This window comes from Podarcis liolepis, assembly GCF_965112155.1.
Source record: "Podarcis liolepis genome assembly, chromosome: 10".
In the NCBI taxonomy this organism is placed as follows: Eukaryota; Metazoa; Chordata; class Lepidosauria; order Squamata; family Lacertidae; genus Podarcis; species Podarcis liolepis.
This window is the reverse complement of record NC_139562.1, coordinates 42,533,793-42,559,534: the sequence shown is the minus strand read 5'-3', so window position 1 is coordinate 42,559,534 and position 25,742 is coordinate 42,533,793. Positions and strand designations below refer to the sequence as shown.

Below are 25,742 nucleotides of genomic sequence, written 5' to 3'. Positions count from 1 at the left end.
GGAACTAGAGGTTACAAGAGAAACAATGGTTTCCATAGCAACACCAAAGTGGGAAATGGAGGCACCTGAAGGAGAAAATCAGTGGGGTTGGGGAACAGTAGTATTTAGTATCTAGTTCTCTATCCACCAGTTCTACCCTACAAATCCACACACACACCCCAACTGGCTATTTAAAATTTGTATCTCCCCAGCCAGGCCATGAAACTGGAAATAAACTCAACAGAGAGAAAACCAAGAAACTTTGTGAAAATAAATCACCCAGTATGGGAGGATTAAGCACCTCTCCCTCCCCTCCCTCTTGCCACCGGCCCTTCTTGGTAAGTGCCTTTTACCCTATAATACGCTTGTTAGCCATGCAAAAACTAATGGATGGTAAACATTCAACAAGGAGTGCACCCCAAATCTGTCATATGGTTTAACTACTCAAAAAAACAGGGTCTCCACCCCCATGGTTCAGCCCGGACACTTAGGTCCAGGCTCCAAGGGCCTTCTGGCGGTTCCCCCATTGTGAGAAGTGAAGTTACAGGGAACCAGGCAGAGGACCTTCTTGGTAGTGGCACCCACCCTATGGAATACCCTCCTATCAGATGTCAAAGAGATAACAAATTGTACAACCTCCAATAGATATCCTGAAGGCAGCCCTCTATCAGGAAGCTTTTCATGTCTGGTGTATCGTGTATGTTTTATATTCTATTGGAAGCTGCCCAGAGTGGCTGGGCCAATCCAGTCAAGATGTGGGGTACAAGTAATAAATTATTATTATTATTATAGATAAACATGAATCAGAAGATATCTGGTGAGAAAGCATAATCGTTATTAAGTAATGTAATTTTGATTCAATATTCTGAAGCAGAGGGTTGTTGTGGTTTGGTTGTTTTTTTACATCTATGCTACAGCACCAATATTTTCTACAGATTTTCCCCCAGGCATCACATGTTGAACACTCATACTAATCCCTATTACTGTAGCTTATTTCTGCTTAAAGAGGTCTCTAATCACTTGGTGATTTGGCATGCCTGCTTGGAAAGGCAGTTTGCACTCGGACCTAGTTTTGCCGAGATATATACATGCCTGTGATGTTCTGCTTTTAGCTGTAGAAACAGACTTACTTGCAAGATGGAATGTTCCATTATGACAAAAAATTCTGACACACAGAAAGGCACCATACCAGGGGCAAAGCTATACTGTAATCCTTCTTTGCAACATCTAACTTTCTATAGGCAAGGTGTGTGTGTGTTTTTTAAACTTGAGCAACTTCCCACCACGTGAGCCCTCACTTGAAGTCTGAAACAGTTCATCAAGGACACAAATATGCCACTTTTAAATCTCCAGGCCAAAGCTGATAGTGGAACACTACTGCCCAAACTTAGTTTTTATTTATTTATTAAATAAATAAATAAATTTGTCAGGTATAAAGTGGTGAACTTTTACATATATCCTCCTTGTATCAATTTCCATTGTCTAGGCTTTTTTATATCAGCCTTATATCAAAATCCTACATATCTTTCCCCCTTTCCTTATATCCCTGCTCCAAATTCCCAGGCCTAACTTCCTCACTATCTATCTTTTTCTTCTTCCTGATCTCTTTATTGATCTCTATCTCCCCTTCCTCTTTTGCTGCCCCACCCTCCTGAGCACTCTCTACATCAGGAAGGCAGCAGGAACAAAGTGCAATGTGATTTGTTTCCACTGCATATTCCTATGTCAATATGATGGTTCTCTTTGCAGACTGTTTTTTACACTGTGGAAACACATTTCAGTGCCAACAATATTCTATTATTCTTTCCCATAACCCACAACACACAGCTTTTGGCAAACATCCATTCTTGGGATTTTTTGATTATTATTTTTGCTACTTCCTCTGTTAATTCATACTTCTTACTCATGCATGGTGCATTGAAAGGCATAAGAACCTCACAGCAGTCATAAGATTCTAGAGGAGAAAACGGGCTCAGCACTCTTTCACAACAAAACTTATTTCATTCTTTGACATTTATATGCTGCCTGTTCAATGCAATTAAATATAATGTTTTAGGGAAAGGGTTAGTATTTTGAAAAATCTTCATTACAAATAGTAAAGATAAAGCACCCTCCATCTTGTGGTCTGGCAGGGGACAAACTGAAGAAAGAGCCAGAAGAACAGCAATTTGAGACAGAGATGCATGCAGAGCAGCAAAAATAATCATCGATGCTCCTCCAAGGTAAATTCAAGAAGGTAATCAACAATGATAGCTACTTAACAATTATTATTTTATTTGTTACATTTATATGTGCACCAGTTTACTCCAGTAAAAGTACAAGATTTAAATACTGAAACATGGCGACTTAAGCAATGCAAAGTTTCAGGAACCAAAAAACAAGTTATCTTACCATTGGATCATTTAAGGCTGCAATCCTAACTACACTTATCTGGGAGTAAGCCCCCTTAAATTCAATAGGACATACTTTTAAGTAGACATGGTTAGGATTGTGCTATAAGAAAATAGGCTACTGTTCCAAAACCTCGTTAAAATGCAACTGAGGCATGGTTAAACTCCACAGAAAACACAATTGACAGTATAGTTTCTGCACAGGATACTGGAAAAAACAAATGGGTGTCAATTATTGTATACACAGAAATAATCTGTTTCAAGTAAAAAACATTTGTAGTGGTTGTTGGTAAAAGAAAACAGGGGAGGGGGAACCCTTCAACCACTCTGGTGACTACTACCTTGAAAATTCAGGTTCACTATTAAGATGGTATTGTTCAGCCAGTGAGACAAAACCATACAAGATTCTAATGAAGCCCAAAGAGCAAAGAAATTGTAAGGATTGCAGGGTCATTAAGACTATGAATACAGAAGGCGATCAGTGAAAATAATCAAAATGTGTTAGCCATTACTTTCAAAGCCTTATACCAGGGTTCCCTAATCATTTTTGGGCCTGAGGACACATTCAGAATTTTGAAAAACTGACAAGGGTACAACCACAAAATCACTGCTATTGATGCATAACCATTCACAAAATGACTGCCTCCCACTTAAGATCACCCTCTCCAGATTAACTCCCCCCCCCCCAAAAAAAACCCTCTCAGAATCTTCCCCATCAACTCTATCATGACTGTACCAATCATGGTCACTCCTTTCCCTCCTCCAACTTTCCCTCCCCTCCCCCTCATTACTTTCACCTCCCCCTACCCCCATGTCTTAACCCACTGCCCCCATGTCCTTGCCAGAGCAGGTGGAAGTGGCATTTCTGTATTGGAACCACAATGAATTTGGGTGATTCTATAACGCCCACTTTGAAAGGATATGGGAGCTAAGCAGCCCCCATACAGAAGTGCCACCACTCACTTGGGTGAGGAGTTATGTGACTGGGAAACAGCCGTTGCAGGTAATCAGGGCATGGAACTGCAGACCCTGATGTCTGCAAGTCCTGCTTTGGGAATGCCCACCCAACACTGCCTGGTACTTGCACAAAAATTGAACTGATGGAGATTCTTCGCTACAAGACTGTAGCTAAGAAGATCAAGAACAAGAGTCTTGGCTATGGGGGTGAGCAACACTGATGCAGAATACCTAACAAGAAGAGTCATTTTGGTGTCATATACAAAGTAAGGTTATTACAAAGGTATTCAGCATTGCTAAGTCACTCTCTTGGCATGAGCTTTGCCACAAAAATCACTTTAACCATTTGGCTAGAACACTAAGCTTAAGTAACTGATCTTTCTTTGTCCTTTTGTTTCTCCCTTTAAGTATTACAAAAATCAGTGTAGCTGAAAATGTTGAGAGTTTCTGATGTATTTATAGACTTTTTTGGTTTTCAGTTACGCAGAAATAACATTCACATATTATGGTTCATTGCTTATTTGTATCTAAAAGAACAGCTTCCAAAAATTATTCCCTAGGGGGTCATTACTGAACATTACCAGTTTTGATATTCAGCATGATTTTAGTCATTATTATTATTACAGGAATAATTAAAGAGCCTTGTTGGAACAGATAAAAAGTCTACCTAATCCAGTATTCTGTTCTCACGGCGGCTGACTAGAAGTCTACAAACAAGTCGTGAGTACAACAACTCTTCCTCCTAGTTGTTTCCCAATAACTGATGCTTTTAAACTATTGAAATTAAACATCATTGCTCATTTTCAAAATATATTTGGTGCTCTGTTCCCGACAGCTATTCAGATGGGTTTGAATTCTATCAGTACTAGTTATTTTAACATATAGCGCTAATTGTACTGTAACATGGCATATTGCTATACATATGCCGCACTCATTAATTTGGCTATCAATGAATTTTAATCTAGAAATACATTAAAATTCAATTGCATGTTAAAAATGCAAATTTTCTACTTCAAAATAATAAACATAAGCTGAAATAAGAGCAAAATAGGACATAACTTTGACATATGCTCAACTTGAAATATAAGGGCTTTTTGAAACCGGCCCCCCAAAATTAATCCTTTTGCTGCTGTAACAGCAACAGATATTAGAATGTGTTAGATATCCAAGACAGCTCACAAAATCAATTTGTGACTCTGTGTTCATCCTGAGGTGGTGGTGTTGTGGAGAGTCAGCTTATTAGTCCCACTACTGTCAAGCCACTTTTCTGGTTAATATGATTAAACACTACAACACACAAACTTATTACATCAACAAACCTACCATAAGAAAGAAACCTGTAATTAAATCTGCATTACCTACATCTATGTGCAACATGTGACCTTCCTCATGCAATGAGTTTGTTTGGAAAACAAAGTCAGCTGCTAGTAGCTATCAAGCTACTGCTGTGTAATATGCAATCCAACTTAAAATATATTTAGAGATATACTTGCCTTTAGAGATGTGTCTCCAACTCACATGAATGGAAATCCAAAACACAAAACAACTGTATATTACAAGAATGGCAAACTGTTTTACAACCCAAAAACCAGTATCCCCAAGGTTGACAGAATCAATGCAATCTAAATTTCTCCTGAAGCAGTTCCTCTCTGTACACCGGGTTACAGCTCAGGCACTTTTTATAAAAGCAGCTTGCATCTCAAACTGCTCTGTTCCACAGCTCCTCCCACACACTTGTTGACTACTCAGGTTTCAGTTATTTTATCCCAAGCAAGACCTCTGAATTACAAGGACAACAGATTAGGCTCAAATGGGTCAAACTGGCCAAAAATTCCTAAAGAAAGATTTGTTGACAGGTCCTTTCTTTACAACAAGAGAACAATAAGCCAAGACAAAAAGCTCTATTCTAATTATATATCCAGGGTGAACAAATACATATAGAGAGGAAAACAGGATCTCAGCAGCAGCCTTGCCACTGCTCTGTGCATATTCAGATGCCTCTTAACACATAGGGTTCCTCTGCTAATACCCAATCAAAATGGTTGGACACAACACACACAATTCTGCTCAATGCATTCTGGTAGATACTTTAAAACTAGTTTAGACCGTTTCAGCAAAACAGACAATCCCCAAATGACCCACAGAGAGCTTGCTTACCATGAAGGGGGGGTTAGATAGAATATGAGGCATGGTATAAGAACGTAAGAAGAGCCTGCCGGATTAAGCCAATGGCATTATGTTCTCACAGCAGCCAACCGGATGCCTGTGGGAAACCTGCAAGCAGGATTCTCCCCTCCGGTAGTTTCCAGCAACTGGTATTTAGTAACATTACTACCTCCAACTGTGGAGGCAAAGCGTAGCCATCATAGCTAGCAGCTATTAATAGCCCTCTCCTCCATGAATTTGTCTAATCTTCTGTTAGGTTGGTGTCCATCACTGCCTCCTGTAGGGGCTAGTTCCATAGTGTGCTGCATGCAGTACTTTCTTTTGTCTGTCCCAAATCTTCCAACATTCAGCTTCACTGAATGTCCAGGAGTTCTAGAGTAATGAGAAAAACTTTTCTCTATCTACTTCCTCCAAACCATGTGTAATTCTATAAACTTGTGTTTGACTCAGTTTAGACTTTTGTTACAATGTACTTACACTGTTTTTTCTCATCTACCATTGCGTTGCCCTGTCACCCAGTGAGGCAAGGGAAACTGCAGCCTGATTTGATTTGATTCATATATATATATATAGTACTACTGCTACTAAAGTGCAGGTCTTGGTAACCTTAATTACAAAATTAAGAAAAAGCTGAAATCCAAGATCCTTGCTGTGCCGTGTCTGAAATGCTCCATTCTGTATTGCACAGCATCTAAATGACTACTCTGTAACTTGGTTCCACTCCCGTCATTATCAACAAAAAAAACCATAAGGTGGCAATCTTTTAAAGAGCCGTATATGAAAGGGATCCCATCTGAGAAGAATGGAATAGTTAGAGCTGCAGAAAGCTTATGAACTGTACATGTCACAGGACGTGTGGATACCACCTTCATATGTTTTAGTGGTGAATGGATTTTACACTGTGCAAGCACAGAAACATGTACTGGTACAATACACGGATGTCCCCCTCCCCCAATCAAAGTAAGATATAATGGTTTGAAAGGAAAATGAAAAATATTCTAGTCCAATGCTTTGCCCCAATGTTCTGGGGTTTGAGGAAATAAAACATCAAGTTGAAAGGAAAAAGGGAGGTATTTAAAATAGTTTTCACACTTTTCTAGGAACTGGTGAAAATCTTTTGAGTTGCATGTGATTTTGGCTTTATGTGCTATCCCTGGAACAAGATCCCCCCCACATAAGTTGCGAGTTGCCTGTACAAAGCCCTTAAAGAATTGGGTCCAGTGTACCATCAGAACCACTGAAATCATCTGGAGGAGCACTGTTAATTGTCCCCAATGTTACAAAGGACTGACTGACTACAGTTAGAACATTTAGTGTTGCTAGTCCATGGAACACTGTTCCAACAGAGATGTTTTGTGCCTACAGTTGTTTACTTTTTATTAGTCTGTCACCTGAATGATTATCTGCATATGTATTTTAAATTCTGATCTTCTATGTTTTAGAGTGTAGACAGCCTGATATTTTTAATGAAATGGTGGCATACAAAGTCCTTAAATAAAATTTCCCCAAATACCTACATTTGACAAAAAACACATTCCATTCCATTCCCCTATAGTACTGTTAGACAGATTGACCCAAAACTACAATACTGTAAGAATTCCTTAGGTCTGTTGTTCCTACCAGTTAAAGGACTGTTCCCTTATCCCTTGGCACCCACAATTCTACTCACAGTAAAATCATTTTCTTCACTTAGAATGCAAAATACACTTTAGTCAATGAGCTGCTGTGTTACATTATAGACCAGTCAGATATGTATGTACAGAGGTTGTTGAGATTGAAAATGCGGCAACATGTAATGACTCAAAGGCATTGCACTACATTCAAAGACATGTGAATCAACTATAAACTGTTCTTAATTTCCATATAGTAGATGGAGCTGGCTTTCTGCTAGCTTGATAAATGTTTACCAATTTAAAAATAGCAATATATACGCAGGCATTTTACAAACATAGTTGTCTAAAATGTTGGACATCAGCTGTACAGTAGCGATATGAATGTTCCTGCCTACGTAATGTATTAGAGAAGGTCAAAATGGTTAGTTGAGCAGCCACAATCTCTAAGAAAAACTTAAACAGGAGACCAACAGAAATTAACATTTTAGAATTTAAGTTTACTGTCATATTTATTTCCAATATTTTTATAAAACAAACAGGACACAAATAAACAAATCCAATAGAAAGGAAGGAAGGAAGAAGAGTAAGAGTTCACTTATCAGGGGAAAGGAGCCAAAAATAGTTACAACAAGAAAAAAACTGTTCACAGAATTGAAGAGGTACCTATGAGACAATGGGTGGTGGTATGCCATGCACTCAAAAGGATGCAGCACTCAAGACTTCTACTCTTTGGTAAGCAGATGCAGAGGATTTGTTCTTCAAGTATTGGAGTGCTAGCCATTTTAACTATAGCAGGGCATGAACATCTACCTCTTGTGGGCTTCTGAAAGGCCTCAGACCACTCAATATTTTAGAGAGAGATTCATGTAGGAGAATCTTAGACCAGTTTTCACATGATTTATCTGAAAGCACATCTCTTCTAAGAAGAAAGCCACTACTGGCATTGCCACATCATGTGTAACAATAAGTCAGAGTTGAATCCACATTGCCAGCTTTTAACTTCAAGTTGTTTATTGTTCTGAAGAATCAGAATTGTGTCAAGTCGGTTCCAAACATCAGTTTTTGTTGTATTAAATGCAATCAAAAGGTCCAATGCTGAAAAGCAGATAGTGGCAAGAGTTGATGTAGATGTCCTCAAACTGTGCCCTATAAATCACAAACTCAATTCATGTGATCCATAAAAGGTTGCAGAACAGTGCTTGGTCCTGCACTTGATTATTTTTTTTCTGATGCAGATCAAGGTTGTTTTGACTCAGCTGGATTATCAGACAGGGAAATCCATGGTTTTCACAATATGGTGCTGAATTGATTATGCTGGCGCTAAAGAAAAAGTGCCCTTAAAATGTGGCATGTGCTTTGATTTGATTAAAAATAATAAAGTAGTCAGAGGAAAAAAAGCTTGCAAACAAGAACCAATGAACATCAGCTCTATTTTTCTCTTACAAGACTACATTCAGCCTTCCTTCCACAGTAAGCTAGCAATACTTGAATTTGAAAAAGTATGGTACTGCCTCAGAGTCTGTAACAATCCTGGAGGACTTGATCAGCCTTTCTTGTACTTAACAAATCAAAAATACCAATGCACAAATGACACTTGTGAGTGTCTAGATACCAAACCGTCTTGAGAGGAATGTAACAGAAAATGAAAACTTCCAGCACATAAACACCAATACAGCTGTTCTCAGTAAACCCAGTTGTCCTGCTATCTGTAAACATGGATTTCACCAAAGAATAAGCTTAGCATGGTTGAAGGAACTGAAATGAAACTACCCTCTGAGAACACAGCATTCCCCTTTGGCTCCCACTACTGTGGGGAGGAGCAAAGTTAGTTCTTCCATAATGCATGGATCCAAAAATGACCTATTCTGAGAGCAGCGGCAAATAAAAAGCTTATAGGATATCCCATGAAAGTACCGTGGATAGAGGGGAAGGGGGGCCCTGCCATTTTGGGTAGGAGAACATAATTGGTCTCACAAGTGAATTTGCAATCTAAAGAGGGAAACACAGGGAGGGTGGTTACAAAAATGAGACATGTCACTGGATCTGGGAATGTTACAATGCAGTGGAAGGTGAATAGATGTAATCTTCCCTTGGACTGTACCACTTGGAAAGTTGTATGACATTGAGGATACAATTCTGCAAAATTGGCAGATGTTTACTTCATCTCTAAGCTGTGAGAGCCTGTTAATAAAGCAACCACGTTTCTCCATATGAACTTGAGTATCCATATGTATATGGCTGTGTGTCCTTCCTACGGCTCTAAGTCAGTCCCAGAGGATCCAGGGACCAAAAGCAGGGGGAATAAAAATAAATGATTAGTATTTTTTCAATGAATTTTTTAAAAAATTATGTCAGAATGACATTTTCACAAAATGTTGTGAATACTAAATTTCCTTTAATTAAGTATGGTAATATTAAATTTTGGTATCATATGGTATAAGGATGTTAACTATATAGTTTACATCTCAACTCATCAATACCTCTGCCAGAGACATAGTTTAAGGAGGCGTCTGTATGTAAGTGATGAACCAATTTGATCACTTCTCAAATGTTAATATTTACACAGGCATTTCATTTTCATCTCATGAAAACAAATTGTTCTGGTTTGCTCAGTAAATATCAAGCCCTACTTCGACCTATCACTCACAGGCATTTCCTTTTTGTTTGATACTCTGTTTTTGTGAGGATGGGGCTGTGCCAAGGCAGAGTGAAGAAGAAAGAAACAGCTTTGAAAAGAAGAATCATGGAATTGTAGACTTGGAAGGGTCACCTGAAAATGGCAACAGACTGGAAGTGTCCTCACTCAGGAAATGCTTAAGCAACACAATGAGTTTCAGACCAGGTTGCTGGGACAAAACAGTTGTCGTTATTTAAGAATAATGAACCATGATGAACGCTACAAATAAATTATAATACAGGTCAGGGATGCCAACATGGAACCCTCCAGATGTTGTTGGACTACAACACTCATCATCCCTGTCTACTGGTCATGCTGGACGCTGCTTTTGGGAGTTGGAGTCTAACAATCTCTGGAGAGCACAATGTTGACTATCGCTGTTCTAAGTAATCTGAAATGTTACAGGAAGAAAGAAACAACCAACTTGCAACTTTCTATATACCAAATTCAGCTTGCTTTACCTGCCCATTCTCTTCAAGTTTTGCCCCAAAAGGCTGCATAAGTTTACAACAATATGCACACACACATTATTCTACAGACAACTTGCCATAAAAGCCACGGGTAACTAGCCATAGGGGCTAGTAGTGACAACTGATAAAAGGAAGAAAGGGCAAGTAATGGCACCAAACACATTCAAGCTTAGTATTCTCTAAAATCGTCATAATGCTGCTTTACAACCCATCTCACTATGATTTTGATAAGAAACAAAAACTATAGTAATTGGAATTAGAAAATTTGAAATATTTCCATTTTCTTGGTAGTTTATTCAGCTTGCATTTGGCCTGGAAACCTGGCAAGCATAATCTCTGCTACAAAAAATGAGCAGCACAACAGCACAAGTTAAGGTTTCTCTCTTTATCAATCTGTGCATCAGAAAGCTGAAAAGATTCCCCAAAAGTAGAATTGCATTTACAGCCCAAATCCTTAGCATTTTCTCAGAAGTGTTATTTTGGGCAGTGAGGCTTGTTCCTAGGTAAGTGTGCACAGAATAGCAGCCTTACAGCCTACAGTATGTTTACTCTGACAGAGATCATGCAAGCACGAACAGGAGAACACTATTTAGCAAAGGGCAGACTAATCTGCAAGCCTCCAAATGTTACTGGATGACATTTCCCATCATCCCAGTCAATGGTAGTTCAATGGTAAGGAATGAGTATATTTGTAATCCACCAATATCTGGTCCCACCCCCTAATTTATGTAGAGGGTATTAATTCAACCAATTGGTGTTCTCTGTTATTAAGAATCATTCTAATCAATTCAAATCTGAATTGCAAGAGTGGAAACTATTCACAAACTGCAAGGAATTTCAGGCAGTACAAAGCACAAATTCCAATTTTTAACCTTTTGACTCTTCATTCTATTTTTTAAAATCAGAAATCTGAATAGCCATTAATGGTGTACAAAACTGTCTTACAAATGCTTTTAACATGCATACAAATGCAACCTTAAACAGCAGACTGAAAAGGGAAGATATAAACTTACACATTTATTAAGGTAAGAAATTATTTTCTGAACCAGATGAGAGACAAAGAACACAGAACAATTTTCAGCTCATCCAAAGGATTCCACATTTTTAAACAGTTTTTACTGACATGTAGATGAACACATTTGCTGCAAGAGCTGCAGTAACTATTGAAGACATTATGGGCTGTGGAAGCCTGTGTATGGGCTCCCATTGGTACAATGAAGCTTTCCTCCCTCCTCTTATCCCAGATCTGCTCTGGAAGGTTGGGAGAACTCCCAGAATAGCATGGGACAATGGGAGAGGAGGGGATTATTCAATCAGACAAGCAGAAAAGCTTCTGCTGATGAAACAATCTATTTAGGGCTAGGTTGAATTCCACCCTTTATCCAGTTTGACATTCCAGTCATCTAATGAAATGCTTCTTACCATGGCCATGGACTGTTCCTGGACTAAATGATGGCTGCTGTAGATCTTTGGTTGGAGTAAGATAGCCTTCTTTTCCTTGACGCTGGCTCATCTTTCCTGGACTCAGAACATGAGCTTCATCATTGTTTGTTACCACACCTGAAAAACAAAGAGGATTATTAATTAATTATTCACTGCACACGGTGTTTTACAGAGTACAGGTCCATGCACGAGGAGAAGCAAAGGAGGGGAACAAACCGAAGGCAGGGTATATAGGAGGCCAGTCCAATTCCCAAGACACTGCGATCTACTTCCAATTTAAAAAAGCTGGCAGTGGTCTACCAGAGTTGAGCTTTTGGGGGGGGGGAGGATGCCCCGGAGTTGTTGAGCTTAGGCCAAGTTACAGCATGGCATGGGAATGAGAGGCTTACACCAATGGCTTCACACAAATGGTGGGATTTGAGGGAAGGGATGCACTGGATATAAGAGGGGGAAGATCAGGGTGGACACATTAGTCTTCAAAATGGACATGCTATTCCTCACTCCCTACAACATTTCATGAGTAAAGACATATGAATGTCTTCCAGTGTTATTAAGAGTAAAATGGGATTTGCTGCCCCATGTGGTCATCCCATGCCACTCTGATAACTTTAAAATATCATTTCAGGCACAAGCCTATGAACACAGCTGCTTCCCAATCCAGAGGTCTATAAAACTTCTTCCCATATCAATTTCAGAATTTTTTGTGTGCAGCATTTTCAGTTCTTCCTATACTATTAATCACATCTTCCTATAACCTTTAGACCAAACATTCCCAATATTAAATTTCTAAAGCTAACCAAATAGTGGTACCAACAAACTGGACAGATCCTTCCATGTTCAAAAATTGAAAAAGTTATGTCTTAGAGTTGTACACGTTTTAATTAACAGCTTAAGTAATACCCAAAACATCATAACACCCATTCATAGATTCAATCCCAAAAGAGTATAGCTTTTATAGAGGATCAACTTCCAATCTAAGAAAACATACCTGTTTATTTTTGAGATACTGCTGTCTTTTTGTTAATAAGAATTGCACATTCTAAAATGTCATGCCATGTTGCTTCAAAGCCCCCACTTTTTAAATCTTTCAATACTGCTACATTGCCCTCTAGAGACTTCACTGTGAAAGTGCAAATTTCTTCTGTTTTTCCATCAGTAGTGATTCTGTTCTGCTCTTGGAAAATATCACACTCTCAATATTAAAATATTCACCATAAATTTATTGTGGTTAACAGACCAGAGATAAGACCAAAATAAAGCCATATAATGTACCATACTCTTAAGTATAGGGCAAAATGCAAAGCAAAAGTTTGGGTAAAGCAAATTCTATGGGATATTTCTTTTCCAGACCTTTTGGCTTACCCATCCGCAACCTGCTCATCTTGTTCCTTAGACTTTTTTATTATGCTCCTTTTCAGTTAGCTGCTTATTTTAGGAGTATTTTAGGAATATGCATGTATTTAAACACAGTGTGGCTTTTACTCATAATAACCAAGAGGTAGACTCTGTGGAACATCTTCCTTTTCTTTTTGTAATGTTTATGCTGGAGCTTATTGGCAAATGATTGCCCAAACTGGCTGAACTACCTAGAAGGTCAGCTCCATTTTATATAAAATACTTGCTGGGATATAAAATCCCAAAGGCTTCAACCATATAGGTATACAACCATACAGGCTGGATCCTCCACAAGCCCACCAAAATATCTAATGTATGTACAAAATATCTAATTAAATTACTGCAACATACAGCTGTCCAACACACATAGGCATAAAAGCATCCTAGTTCTCAAAGCGTTAGTAGAATATCTGAGATGTACCACTTCCAAGTGGAAACTCGCGTGTTGAATATTTTAGGATACAAATAAATCCCATCCACATAGAAAAGCAGGTATCAGGGAGAAGGTTGCATGGGGTTTTAAATATTTTTCAGATGGAGGAACATTTGATTCTGCAATTCACCACATGCACTTAGAAACAGAACATCTCAGAGATTTTACCCCCTCAATGATAATTAGGGCGTAATTACCAAGACTACTCTACCGTAGAGAAGATCCTGACATGACAGGTTAAGCCAGTGATTTATCTGCAGAATTTTAAAAAGAATCATCAGATCTCCCTTTGCCAGAACCTCCTATTCTTCCAGGAGATTGAGCAAAATCTCTTTTCCTCAGCCTCTTTTTACACACGGCAACCACCTATCCTTTGCTTCCCACTCAGTTCAACCTCTTTCCTTTGGGAAAGCAGGGGGCCAGTAGAGATTTATCTTGCCTAGGTTGACTTGAGCTGGTCCTGCATAGCTGTTCTCTTCTTACTAAACTACCAAACCCTGTCCCAGTTATAAACACAGCAATATAAACCCACTGCATCCCCTAGTGGCAGTTGCCACTCTGTAAATATGACACAAACTACACTTTTCTTCATTGATTGAACGTGGCAAATGAAAAACATTATAACACTCAGCACACAAGACTTTAGGGAAGGGAAATTAATTAAAATATATTCCTGATTTTTCATTCTGAACTTTGAAAGGCTTGCAGCCCACCCCCCTCCCTGAATCCTCCATTTCAAATTTCATACGGGTAGTATGAGTCATATTGATTTTTATAAAGGAACAGAATTTGTGGTTTTAATAGATTGTCTCACACCTTAATTACAGAATGACTCCCATGATTCTTTAATATAAGCGTAATGTGGGCAGTAATTATAATAAGAAATACACCTAGTTTAGTCTCATACTTAAAAGGAGAAGGCTTAGCCCACTAGAAGGATTAAGTATCTAGTTATGAGGTAAAGTCTTGGATAGGAGTTAATTCGGATATGTTATTAAGCAACCATAAAAGCTTTTAGTTGCTTGAAACCCACTTGTGTTCAAAGAACAAGTGAGCTGAGCTACCGCACTGGTGGGAAATCTGTGGCCTTCAGATGTTGCTAGACTATACAACTGCCATCACACCTGACCACTGGCTATGCTCGCTGGGGTTGATGGGAGTTGGTGTTTAACAGGTTCCCCATTCCTTGGGGTACAATCTGCTAGGCAAGGAAGGGAAATCCTCTTCTCAACTTGCAGTCACACACACTGAATGTGGATACTGAGAAGAGATCCCAGTCACTAACATAAACCAGAAAAATAGGAGTCCAAACTCTCACCCTTCAATTCCAGTAACATGATTTACTGAAGAGGCACCTTTCAGTGAAGGTGGAACTTCCAGGTGAGACAAAACTGCTGCTCCTATATAGGGCTCAGTCTAAGACTAACTGCTGCTGAAGCAACATCCGAGCAGGGCAAACTTTGAAAATATGGCACCCTGTGCAAGGCTAAAATTTGTATCTCATCCCCACCCTCCCACCTGGTTGTGACTAGACACTATCCAACAAGAGCCCCACAATGCACTTATGACTGCATTCCATTCAAGCACTTCCCTGGCAATCTCAACTGAGAAGCTGGGATTGGGCGAGAACAAGTGACAAAATACTGGTGTTTGAATGTTGAGTAAACGCAACGTTCACACAGCAGAAATTCAGTTAAGAGCAGATATACTGATTGCCGCAACTATACACTTTGCTTTTTTAAAATGACTACAGAGTGCCTGAACTGTTTAAGAAGTACAAATTCAATACAGAAATTCACACAATGGAACTAGTTGTGTGGAACTTTGGATCTCACTCTCTACATATGATGTCTCAAGACTTTTCCAGTACAAAAAGGAGCTTGCCAACCTTGCTCACTATAGTAGTGTGTTACAATTAGTTAAGAGAAGAGCTCTTCAACAGAATGGTGTCAGCTATCTGAGAAGACTTTAGCAGGCAGTTCCTTTTAATTGTATTCCAACAGGAGTAGTGCTAAATATTGCTTATTTATAGCCCCAAGAGAAACATTTGATAGCTGCCTATATATTTTTCATTTATCTCTCCAATATTGGGTTCTAGCAAGAACCCCTGGCTGGATTAGGAACACGCTACTGAATCAAGGCCTCTCAGCTGCTTTCTCTTCAAAATAGGAGCAGCAGCATTATGGACACTTTTAAAAAAGCTTAAATCAAGTAACACACTGTTTAGCCCCCCCAAAATGCCATGATTCTTTGCATTACACAGTAAGCCAATTAGAGCTTACCAGGACTGCATAGGCTCCTGGAGAGGAGCTCATCCCTCTTTGCTTCTCTCTCTCGTCCTTCTTTATTCCCACACTGCACTGAGCTAATCCACGGTTTGGCAAAGTGTGGTGTTCAAACCTGGGCTCACAGTTAAGCTCTCATCTTGTTAATTTTGAGTTGTAGACAAGAATAAACCCTGGCTACAGCTCATGGCTAGTTAGGAGAGAACTTCACCACACACTTGGGTTTCGGTGGCATGCTAAACATGTGAATAAAAAAGGCTGGAAGAAGCAAAGCATCTGTGACCCACAGCCATAGTTCGGCTTACTGGGTCATGTGAACTAGGCCAATGAAATTTTCTTCAGAACTATTGCATTATTCACATGCAAACTTATGCAGATTTAAAGCAAAACTCAGATGATTAATTGAACAAGATTTCCTTCATCAAGCAACAGCACTGCTGTAATAAAATCAGAATACTGAGATATAACCCCACAAGAGAACCTTAGTAAATTTAAATAATTAAATAAAAAATAGCTAATCAAATATAGCTAAAGATATTTAAGACAGCAAGTCAATATGTAACAACACAATTCTGTGCTTTATCTATTTGCAAGATCTTTTACCTGTTTACTATCACATGGATGGCTACTAGCTTCCACTTTGCTATTAAAACAGGGAGATTATCGCCAACAGAACAAGGTTACTAGTCACTATAGTACAGACTAAATTATACTCTAATCAACAGAGCCATATATATGTGTTCCATTTTGAGAATGATTTAAATTTAGTTTTCCAACTTTAAACAAAACCTAAGGCCCCATCTATTTTCACATTCTTGTTTATTTTCTTAAGGCACAGCAGACTTAAGCTTGTGCGCATGTACACACACATGTGCTTGCACACAAATGAACAGTTTCTGTAGTTCAGCTATTCCACCTCCCTCTGCTACTTTGTGTCTGATCATTCATTAAAAGCTCGGCACTTGACAGTGTCTCGTGGAAGAACCTAATCATGTCACGATCTGGGAATATGATAATATAGCTCTTCACATGTTGTAGCAGAAATCATTTACTTACCTGAGGATCCCTGGCAGTCTTTGATCTCATCATGATGCTTGAGGTGACGCGCAATTGAGTACGCAGAACAGCAGACAAAAGCAGCAAGGCCAAAAATGGAGAGGGAGAATATAGCAGAGGAGGCAGCCACAATTAAAGGCAAGAGAGAGAAAGGGAAACAGCATGTTAGTTTGAAACTAAAAATAAAAAATGCACATCATTCCTGATTAATTTTCTTAAGAACAACACAGCACCAAAAAAAACAAGAGAAAACAAAACAAGTGCGCTTAGCAACAGGCCATTATTAGCTTTGCTACAGTTAATGAATGACTAATTTCTCCAGAAGTACAAATACTTTTCAAAATTATTTTTCATTTATCCAATCACATAACACACCAACTTCCACTGTAAAAGGGATGCCTTTTACAATAAAGGAAGTTTAACTTTCATTCAATCTATTAATAGTAGAAAGTAGCTGCAGAACTTAAAATCAAGTCTTTACCTTCAGTTGACAACAGCTAACTAAATTACACTGTATAATACTACATCAAATATAGTGAGTTAGAATGGAATCTTGTTCTAATGAGGGAGATGCATACAATATTGTCAAGTATATTATTAAAAATATGGATTTCAACTAAGCATAATAGTTTCTTCCAATAGCAAACTGTGGTAGCTGAACGAATATCAGTTTGGAAGCAAAACAGGGTAACCCAAAAAATGGGGGGTGAAGTGGGGGAGTAGTCCATAGGCAGCCTTGGGGAAGTGGGTGAGAAAAACGTTTGATGAATAATATGAAGGTTAAAAAATACTCCCTTCCTTCAACTACAGTGAGACAAGTCAACATTAGGCAAAGTGAGGCAACTGCTCCAAGCAGCAGTACCACCACCACCACCACCACCACCAAATGTCCTTTCTGTGCAACTCCCATTTCCATTTGTTGCTACACAACCTCTCCTGGGTATACCTCTAAACCGGCATGTTGTCTTAGCATGATGAAGAATGCAACTGAACATCATGAGAAGATTCCCATTTCCATTCAGCTAGAGCTCTGAATAGAACTCCTCTCATAGACGGGATATTCTACAATCTTTGGGTTCACACTTAAATGATATAAAATTACATACTGATACAATTATACAATATTCTTTGTTATTATTAAGCATTGTTTTAAAATTGCACCATGCATTTAAATTATTTAAAACCTGACAGGCACAAACCACTACTAATAGTACATCAAAACTGTTAGCAAGAGTTGCTGTAAAAGGCTGTCAGTCTAAGCAGAGGAAGAGCTGCTTGGCCTTCATTTTCGCCTCTCCTCCCCTTGATCAAACATGTCTCCCCCAGCTGCTTTTCCACTGGGAGGGGGAGTAGAGATGAGTACAGGGGTAGGGGGAGTTCTTCCTTAAGGAAGAAAATTAGCTGTGGGAGATTTTGAACAATACATTCTGAAGGGAGGGTAGTGTAGTCTTTCTTCCATGGTTACTTTTAATATAAAAAGAAACACAGACCATCACCCATGTCTCTTATGGCCCTTACAGATATGGGAAAGCCAGAAACACATGTGTCTAACAGTTCTTTGTCATTCAGCACTTTAGTGGAGAAAGAAAAAAAATCATGATAAAATCAGAAATGTATGATTTTTAAAATAGTATCCTTTTGGAGGCGTTCTTTTGTTAAAAGTGAAAGATCTGCTATGTAGTCTAAACTTGATTCGTACCTACCTTAATAAGCAACTGTCTAAATAGTTGCATGACTGAATATTTACATGTTCTTTGAAGCAACCAATGAACATCACTATGACATGAATGTTAATTACTATAATAATAATAATAATATTCAGTATGCATCTGAAATTCATTATGCTTAAACTATGGTGTTAACTAAAAACCTTACCTCGAATCTATTAAAATACTTCCTTCTCTGTTTAAAGATTCCTGTCTGTTATCTCTACTAAAGGAAAAGAAAATGTACCATATTAAATCAAGTTGGTGGGGTGGGGTGGGGGGCTAGGATAGCTCAGTGGCAGACTGTGTGCTTTGGTCTCAGGATCAATCCCTAAAACCTCCAGAGAGGGATGAGAAACATCTCTGTCTGGAATCCTAGAAAGCTATTGTCAGTCAGTGCAGACAATAGTGAGCTAGATCAGGGGTAGCCTTCCAGTTGTTGGTGAGGGCTTGGGGGAGTGGGGAGTTGTGGTTCAACATCTAAAGGAAACCACACTGGTTACTCCTGAGCTATGTGGTTCTTAGTTTGAAAAACATGGGGAGTGGATCATGACCCACTCTGAAGTGGGTTAAACTAGCACCACTTTTGCTAAGAAAAGTAGGAAGATCTGCACACAGTCAAAAATAAAAATAACAATCAGGACCGTGTCCCGTATTGCAGATAAAAGGTTATAAGCAAGTTCAGTAACTGAAAAGTTTGAAAAACAACTCGCTACAAGAGAACTTTTGCCTTGCATTGGCGGTAACATAATTAAACAATGTTCAAGATTATGGAATATGTTTGCGTTGATAATGTTATGGAGGCACTTTGGGACTGTTTGAAGTTAGCATAACACATCTGAGAGCAATGCTACACATTTTAACGGACTTTTATTTTACAGTTATAGATTTAAATAATAATAATAATGGTAAGTCAAACTGTCATGAAACAATAGATCAAGTGTTCCAAATCAACTAGAATAATCACTTGCTAAATGAATGTCTTCCAAGCTCATTGTGAAAACTACATGTCATCTCTCATGCAACGCTTTGAAGGAAAGAGGAGAAAGACAGAAATAGCATCTTAAGTATAAATGACTCAGATGAGTCTTACAATGGAGCAACTATATTATCAGTACTTACATGATAAAATAGAGCAGAGGATAGTCTAGCCACTAAGACCTCCACAAGCCTGTACAACTGAGCAAATGCCAACAAGAGAAGCACTGAAATGGGAAAGCTGAGTGAAGCAGATAAAAGCTGATCGTCCAAGATTATTGTAATGGCCAGTATGTAAATATTTCAGCACTGCATAGCTAATTACTTTCAAGGAGCTCCTAAGCAACAGGCTAACACACAAGTCTACTGAGATCTGCTACTGCTATATTGTACTCGTGGAAAAAATCCCTATATATACTGTACTGCCTCAAACTAATTAAAAGAGCTATACAATTTGACATATAAAAATCACAGTTCATATTATGTAGGAAATAAGCTAGAATTTAGTTTTTCAAACTCTTACAATGTAGCAGTTTACTTGTTGAATATAACAATTTATATAGAAGAAAAGGACTTTTTCAAAAACTGAGATTCAACATTTTCTATCATGTTGCTTACCTAATTAGAGATTTAGTTATTTCTTTCACTTGTTCATTTAAACTTTTTTCTAAATCTCAAGCTGATTCTGGTGAGCCTAGAATACAGGCACATCCATTAGAGACAGGAAAAATGAATAATTTCACTAGTCAATGGCATCTATTTAACTTTGATTTTTTTTGTCCTGGCCACAATATCATTAAATTGAAGCTTGAAATTAAGAAGTATATTCCAATTTGGTTGTGTTATCTCACACTCTTACCTTCCACATAGTTCAGGAAAAGCAGCCCCATTTTCAGAATGGCATTTTGTTTAACACTGAAATCTTCTATGCTTCTTCTATGCTTTTTCTGTTCTAACAATATTCCAAATCTTTGCAAACTACCACATGATGGAAGGCGGTTGCTTTCACAATTCTTTATCTACCACTACCATTTCCTGTTGCAGTTGCTATATATTCTGCTTCTTGTGTAACCCTGTTATTTCTTATTTCCTACCAGGTTCAACATGAGTTTTCTACTGGACCAGTTTAAACCAGCTGTCACCAACCTGGGGCCCTCCAGAAGTTTGGGACTACAGCTCCTGCCAGCCCAGCCATGCTGATGAGAGTTTTAGCCCAAGAGATCTGGAGGGCACCAGGTTGGTAGCGGCTGGTTTAAATGAAATCAGAAGTGTGAAAAGGGAAAAAGCAAGCAAACTGCAAGAGTTTATAAAAAGTATATTTGATATTCAATTTGTTGGGAAGTTTTTACATTGTAGACACGCAAGTTATGAAACACTGCAAGGCTCTACTCTACACTTTCTACTAAAATTCAACTGCTCTTGTGGTTTAAATTAGGTGCTACCAAAAGAACAAAACCATCAAAGCATCTCCCTTTTTTTTCTTTTTTGAGGATAGGGAATTCTTCTGACGATATGTGCTCAAACCTCAAGTAACTCTCTTTTACACACCTTCCCAGTGGGGAAAATTGTTGATGTTTATTGTAAAAGCGAAGGGGCACTCCTATTACCACTTACCTGTGATTAAGTCCTCCTGAACTCAATGGAATTACTTCTGAGTAGACATGTTTAGGATTGCAGTATTAGTTGGTTGTGAAGCTAGATGGCTGTCTGAGGAAATGCCCTTTGTTTAAGATTTAACCATTGCCAGTCACAATGTACAAAATTACTTACCGAAGTTCTATCCGGCTCCCCTTCAAAGCTAGTTGTCTCCATAATGAAGCAGAACTTGTCTTTCACTTAAAGTCCTTCCATTCTGTATCTATCAAGAAAAAAAACACCTAAAATTAACTGTGAATATAGGTAACATATTGCAACTGAACGAATTACCTTTGACATATTGTTCACCACCAATACAATTTATTTCTAAAAATAAATAAGAAAGCAGTATTTGTAGATGATATACTGCTGACTTTGTTAGAAAATAAAGAAAAGGTAGATAGGTGAGCAAATTTTGTTCTCCAAAGTATTTACACAATAGCTAACTGGATACAGATCGCTATTCAGTAATAGGCTATGTGAAGATTATTTGACTCTCAATTTAAATCAGTAAGTTGATGACAATAAGCTGATGATACAATGAACCAATTAGAATTGATTTCAGAATTCTTTGCAGTTCAGTGGTTGTCAAAGAGTGTGGCAAGCCACAATGGTGTGGCAGGAGGGGATGGCAAGTGTGGCGGGAAAATTGAAGGACAATCAAAGAAATATTTAATATAGCATATAGTATCAAAATGAGAGCAAGAACATCAAGTGCAGGGCTGCCATACATTTGGGATTCATCCTCCGAAAAGTGCGTCCGGGCAGATTTCTCAGAAAGCGATTAAAATGTCCAGGAAAATCTGGGCACGTGGCAGCCCTTTTTTGGGGGGGGGTGAATTTCCTAAAAAATAACTCAAAAAAACCTCAGCAATTTTTGTGTCTGGATTTTAACTTTTTGAAATATGGCAACCCTAACCAAGTGATGCTACAAGCTCACATCTCTCATTGAGTTTGTATAAATACTTAAGGTACATATGTAAGAGGCTCATTTATAATTATATTTTGGGAATGATTCATGCTTTATACTTTCTAGGTGTCCCAGGATATTACAAAGTAATTGTGTCCAGTGTTATAAATCAAGCACTGTTAGGAGCTGTTTCTTTTTGCTTTCCAATGTATTTCTTATCCATAAAAAACTTGGTGTTGCACGAGCAAATTTTTTTTTCTGAAAGCGTGGCCCAGAGAAAAAAGTTTGAAAACCACTATTGTAGTTGATGTTATTAGCTTTTGGGAAATCATGAAAGGACCTCTCCTCAAGATGTTATAGGAGCAAAAATGGGGGGAAACATAGAAAGCTGTTTTAACCATAATTGGTGCACTGGGAAGTTGGGGGTTACAACTGAGGAAGGAAAGGTCAACCCTTCTTCATCTGATGCAACCTCCATGAAAATAACACAGCCCTCCAGCAATTATGGTTTTTTTAAAAAGCTAAAGCTCCATGTGGTGTGGTAAGTGAAAGAGAGGAGGGGTGAATGGGTGCTGGGGGGGGGGTTGTATGAATGCATGTGTGTGCACAAGAGAGGGAATGACCCCATCGACTTTTTGCATTGGGTGCGTCTAAAACAGGCATGTGGCCCCCAGGCTGAAAAAGGATTCCCATATCTACTGTAACCAATTTGCATATAAATCACTTCTGTTTAAGAAGTTTCGAAGTACCATTTCATCATCATTATCAATGCCAATTAAATTCCCACAATCCTGTATATGCCATCCTCAACAACTGGTCTACAGTATCTGAGCCATGATGTGAACTGCTTGCAGAAATTGTGGTTTCCACTAAATTCTCTGTATTGAATATAAACAGTACTATCCAATAGCTCTGAAAGCACAACACACAGAAATTTTTCGCCGTTGTACAAGAACTACTGACAGTGACTAGTGCTGGAAAAAGTTTATAAATCCACCCTTCCCCTATAAAAGAAGCCAAAATAATTTTGTTATTGATGTTAGCAACAACAGAAGTGCCATAACAGAAATAAGATTCTTTAAATCCTTAAGATCAAAGCAGCAAGATGGTGAAAGAAACATCCCAGCAGGAAATGTTTCTTTCATTCTCTCTAATAACACACAAACTTCTAAATAGAGACAGATATCAAAAGCTTGTTTGCATCAATGTATTTGAGCAATGCCAGGACAAAAACAAATCAATAAAAATCTACGCAACTAACAACCCAATCATATGTATATTTACTCTGAAGTAATTTACTTCCGAGGTGCCAGTGCACATAGCATTGCAGATCGAGGTCCAGTTGCAGTATAAAGATCCCACTCCAATGAACCACTGTTTATCAATTCAGGAACAAGCCTTGTACCTTTCTAGTTATTCCTTCCCACCTCCCATCATACACTCAACATTGATTAAGATACCTGGTTTGTGAAGCCACAGTTTCTTGTGTTGTCTGAACCATGAAACAGTAGTTTTAAGGCTTCCCCCAAATCAAGACCTGAAAGTAGATTCAGATCCTGGTTTGAAATGAGTTGTTTTTTTGGTTTTTTTTTGGTTCAAACTTCCTAGAAAACTGTGGATTAAAGAAACCAGGAAGATTCCATCAATGGAGGACACACAAAGGGAGAGGGAAGCGTTAGGAAAAATATGTGAACACTATCATTATCAGATGAAGATACTAATGTCTGCACTGGGCCTAAAGAAAACTTCAGCTGAATTTAACTTTTAGGGGTAAGGCCTCATACTTACTGCACAGAACAGGCAAAGCCCTGATTATTTTGTTCCGAACAGCAGTGGAAGCCATGGTAATGTTAGCAATTCCCCCACCCCACCCAGCAATGTGTAAGGCTACAAGTTCATGCATCCATGCATTTTGCTGCAACTCCACCACAGTTCAACCACAGGATCTACCCCCATAGGTTATCTATGTAAAAGAAGAAGGGGGGGGGGGTGAATTTGATATTGCCTTCTGGAATATACCAAATCTACATGGCCACCAAAATGAAATTTGAATTAATATATACATACTAAAATAGAACGGCCAAATTTCATGTTATTTCAAAGTTTTAAGTTTAGTCATTTGCTTAGAACACAGGACTTACACATTTGGGGACAGCAAAGGGTAGGGATTCATTGGTTTATTCCAGCCGCACATTTAAACAACAAAATCTATACCAAAATATGTGTTTTAAAATGTATTTAATCTCAATGTATGCATTCTAAACATATTTTATCCTAAAATATGCATTTATAAAATATGTTTACACTTTATAAAGCTGAGAACTGTATCACAAAATTTCAAGAAGTGCAAAACCTGCAGATACTTATATTCCAATCAGTGTATTAGTCCAGGGGCTGTGATTTAAGTCAGTTTGCTTAAAATGTGGGTCAAACAAAGTCTCCACCATCCCCAGCAAAGGACTTCAAAATAGTCACTGCTGGGTCATGTAACACATATTTCTTCTCCAATCAATTACAGAGAGAAGATTCTGCAGGCAAAAATGTTGGCTGTATATTCTTTTTAAAAAAAGACAGTTCTAAACAATGATGCATGTTCTCTTAGCCAAATATATTTATGCTTAACTTCACTTAGAAATGTAAAATTCAAATTTATAAATGGGGGGGGGATACTACACTCACTCATCCAACAGATGGGCATTTACAAGTATTTTCCTCATTCAGCAATTAAGGCTTAAGTGAGAAGAAAATGAAGTAACACCTCCAACGCTTTCAACATGCAACTGCCACCTATTTCTATATACTGTTTATAATTAACCTGCATAATCATTCAGTCCCAAAACATGAAAATGCAAATTGTCATATTGTATCTTCAGAAGCAGAGGAACAGATATTTGAATTATTTCCCTATTCAGCCCATACCTAACCATTAGGCAAATTCCTATATATTTGCTATATATTCTGCTTCTTGTGTAACCCTGTTATTTCTATATACTGTTTATAATTAACCTGCATAATCATTCAGTCCCAAAACATGAAAATGCAAATTGTCATATTGTATCTTCAGAAGCAGAGGAACAGATATTTGAATTCTTTCCCTATTCAGCCCATACCTAACCATTAGGCAAATTCCTAACACCATAGTAAAAACACCTTTTGTCAACCAGAGGTTGAAATATGTAGCAATATGTATTTACTGTGAATCCCATGGCTTACCACATTTATGAAACTTGCATGGTCATCTTCTCCATTTAGTACTACGGAAGTCTGCATAATTACAATGTTTCTCATTCGCTCAGATGAGACATATAAGCTCATTTACTCAGAGTAGTTTTCAAACAAAAGTTGCTTCTCTATTCACAATCTTCCATTTTTAAAATGTTTTTTACTGAGCTTTTAAACAACACATACGAAAAACAGAAATCTAAAAATGATATCCAACAGTCTCACACAAAGGAAAGTTACCATAATATAACCTTCTCTGTTACCTGGCAATAATGTTACTCCCCTTTCCTTAAAAATCACAAATTCTGTATCAAAGTACTCTTGCAGTCCACTTGGTATGAAAAGTTGGGCCAACCTGTTACAGATAATTCAGAAATAAGCTGCCCTAGTGGTCAAATAATTTGAGTAAAGAAGACATGGCTGCTTG

At 38.2% G+C, this 25,742-nt stretch overlaps 1 protein-coding gene and 2 long non-coding RNA genes across 30 annotated transcripts in view; 1 reads left to right on the top strand and 2 right to left on the bottom strand.

Annotated features, from left to right (window-relative positions):
• The window catches only part of OSBPL8 (oxysterol binding protein like 8), a 69,416-nt gene that overhangs the window by 34,123 nt on the left and 9,551 nt on the right, over positions 1–25,742 (bottom strand). For 11 of the 27 annotated variants that reach the window (XM_083463150.1, XM_083463151.1, XM_083463124.1 and 8 more), the window contains exons 2-4: positions 21,319–21,406; positions 16,865–16,901; positions 11,675–11,812 (exon numbers count right to left, since the gene is read on the bottom strand). In XM_083463150.1, the coding sequence (XP_083319276.1) occupies positions 11,675–11,812; positions 16,865–16,901; positions 21,319–21,360 (217 nt within the window). In that variant the 5' untranslated portion in view covers positions 21,361–21,406. Of the gene's footprint in view, positions 1–999; positions 1,107–4,385; positions 4,648–4,819; positions 5,706–11,674; positions 11,813–16,864; positions 16,902–18,739; positions 18,797–19,692; positions 19,776–21,318; positions 21,407–23,553; positions 23,605–25,742 lie in introns of those variants that run through there. The other 16 variants (XM_083463147.1, XM_083463145.1, XM_083463143.1 and 13 more) reach the window with 13 other exon arrangements.
• Positions 41–7,785, top strand: LOC310687723. Of its 2 annotated transcripts, none has more exons than XR_014516557.1 (3): positions 41–317; positions 2,112–2,201; positions 7,645–7,785. It is a non-coding gene; the product is annotated as an uncharacterized lncRNA (long non-coding RNA). The 2 variants fall into 2 exon arrangements; XR_014516558.1 differs by having other exon boundaries at positions 2,112–2,215.
• LOC310687726 lies at positions 7,585–11,668 on the bottom strand. The gene is made up of 2 exons (XR_014516561.1): positions 8,614–11,668; positions 7,585–8,543 (listed from the first exon to the last, which is right to left on the bottom strand). It is a non-coding gene; the product is annotated as an uncharacterized lncRNA (long non-coding RNA).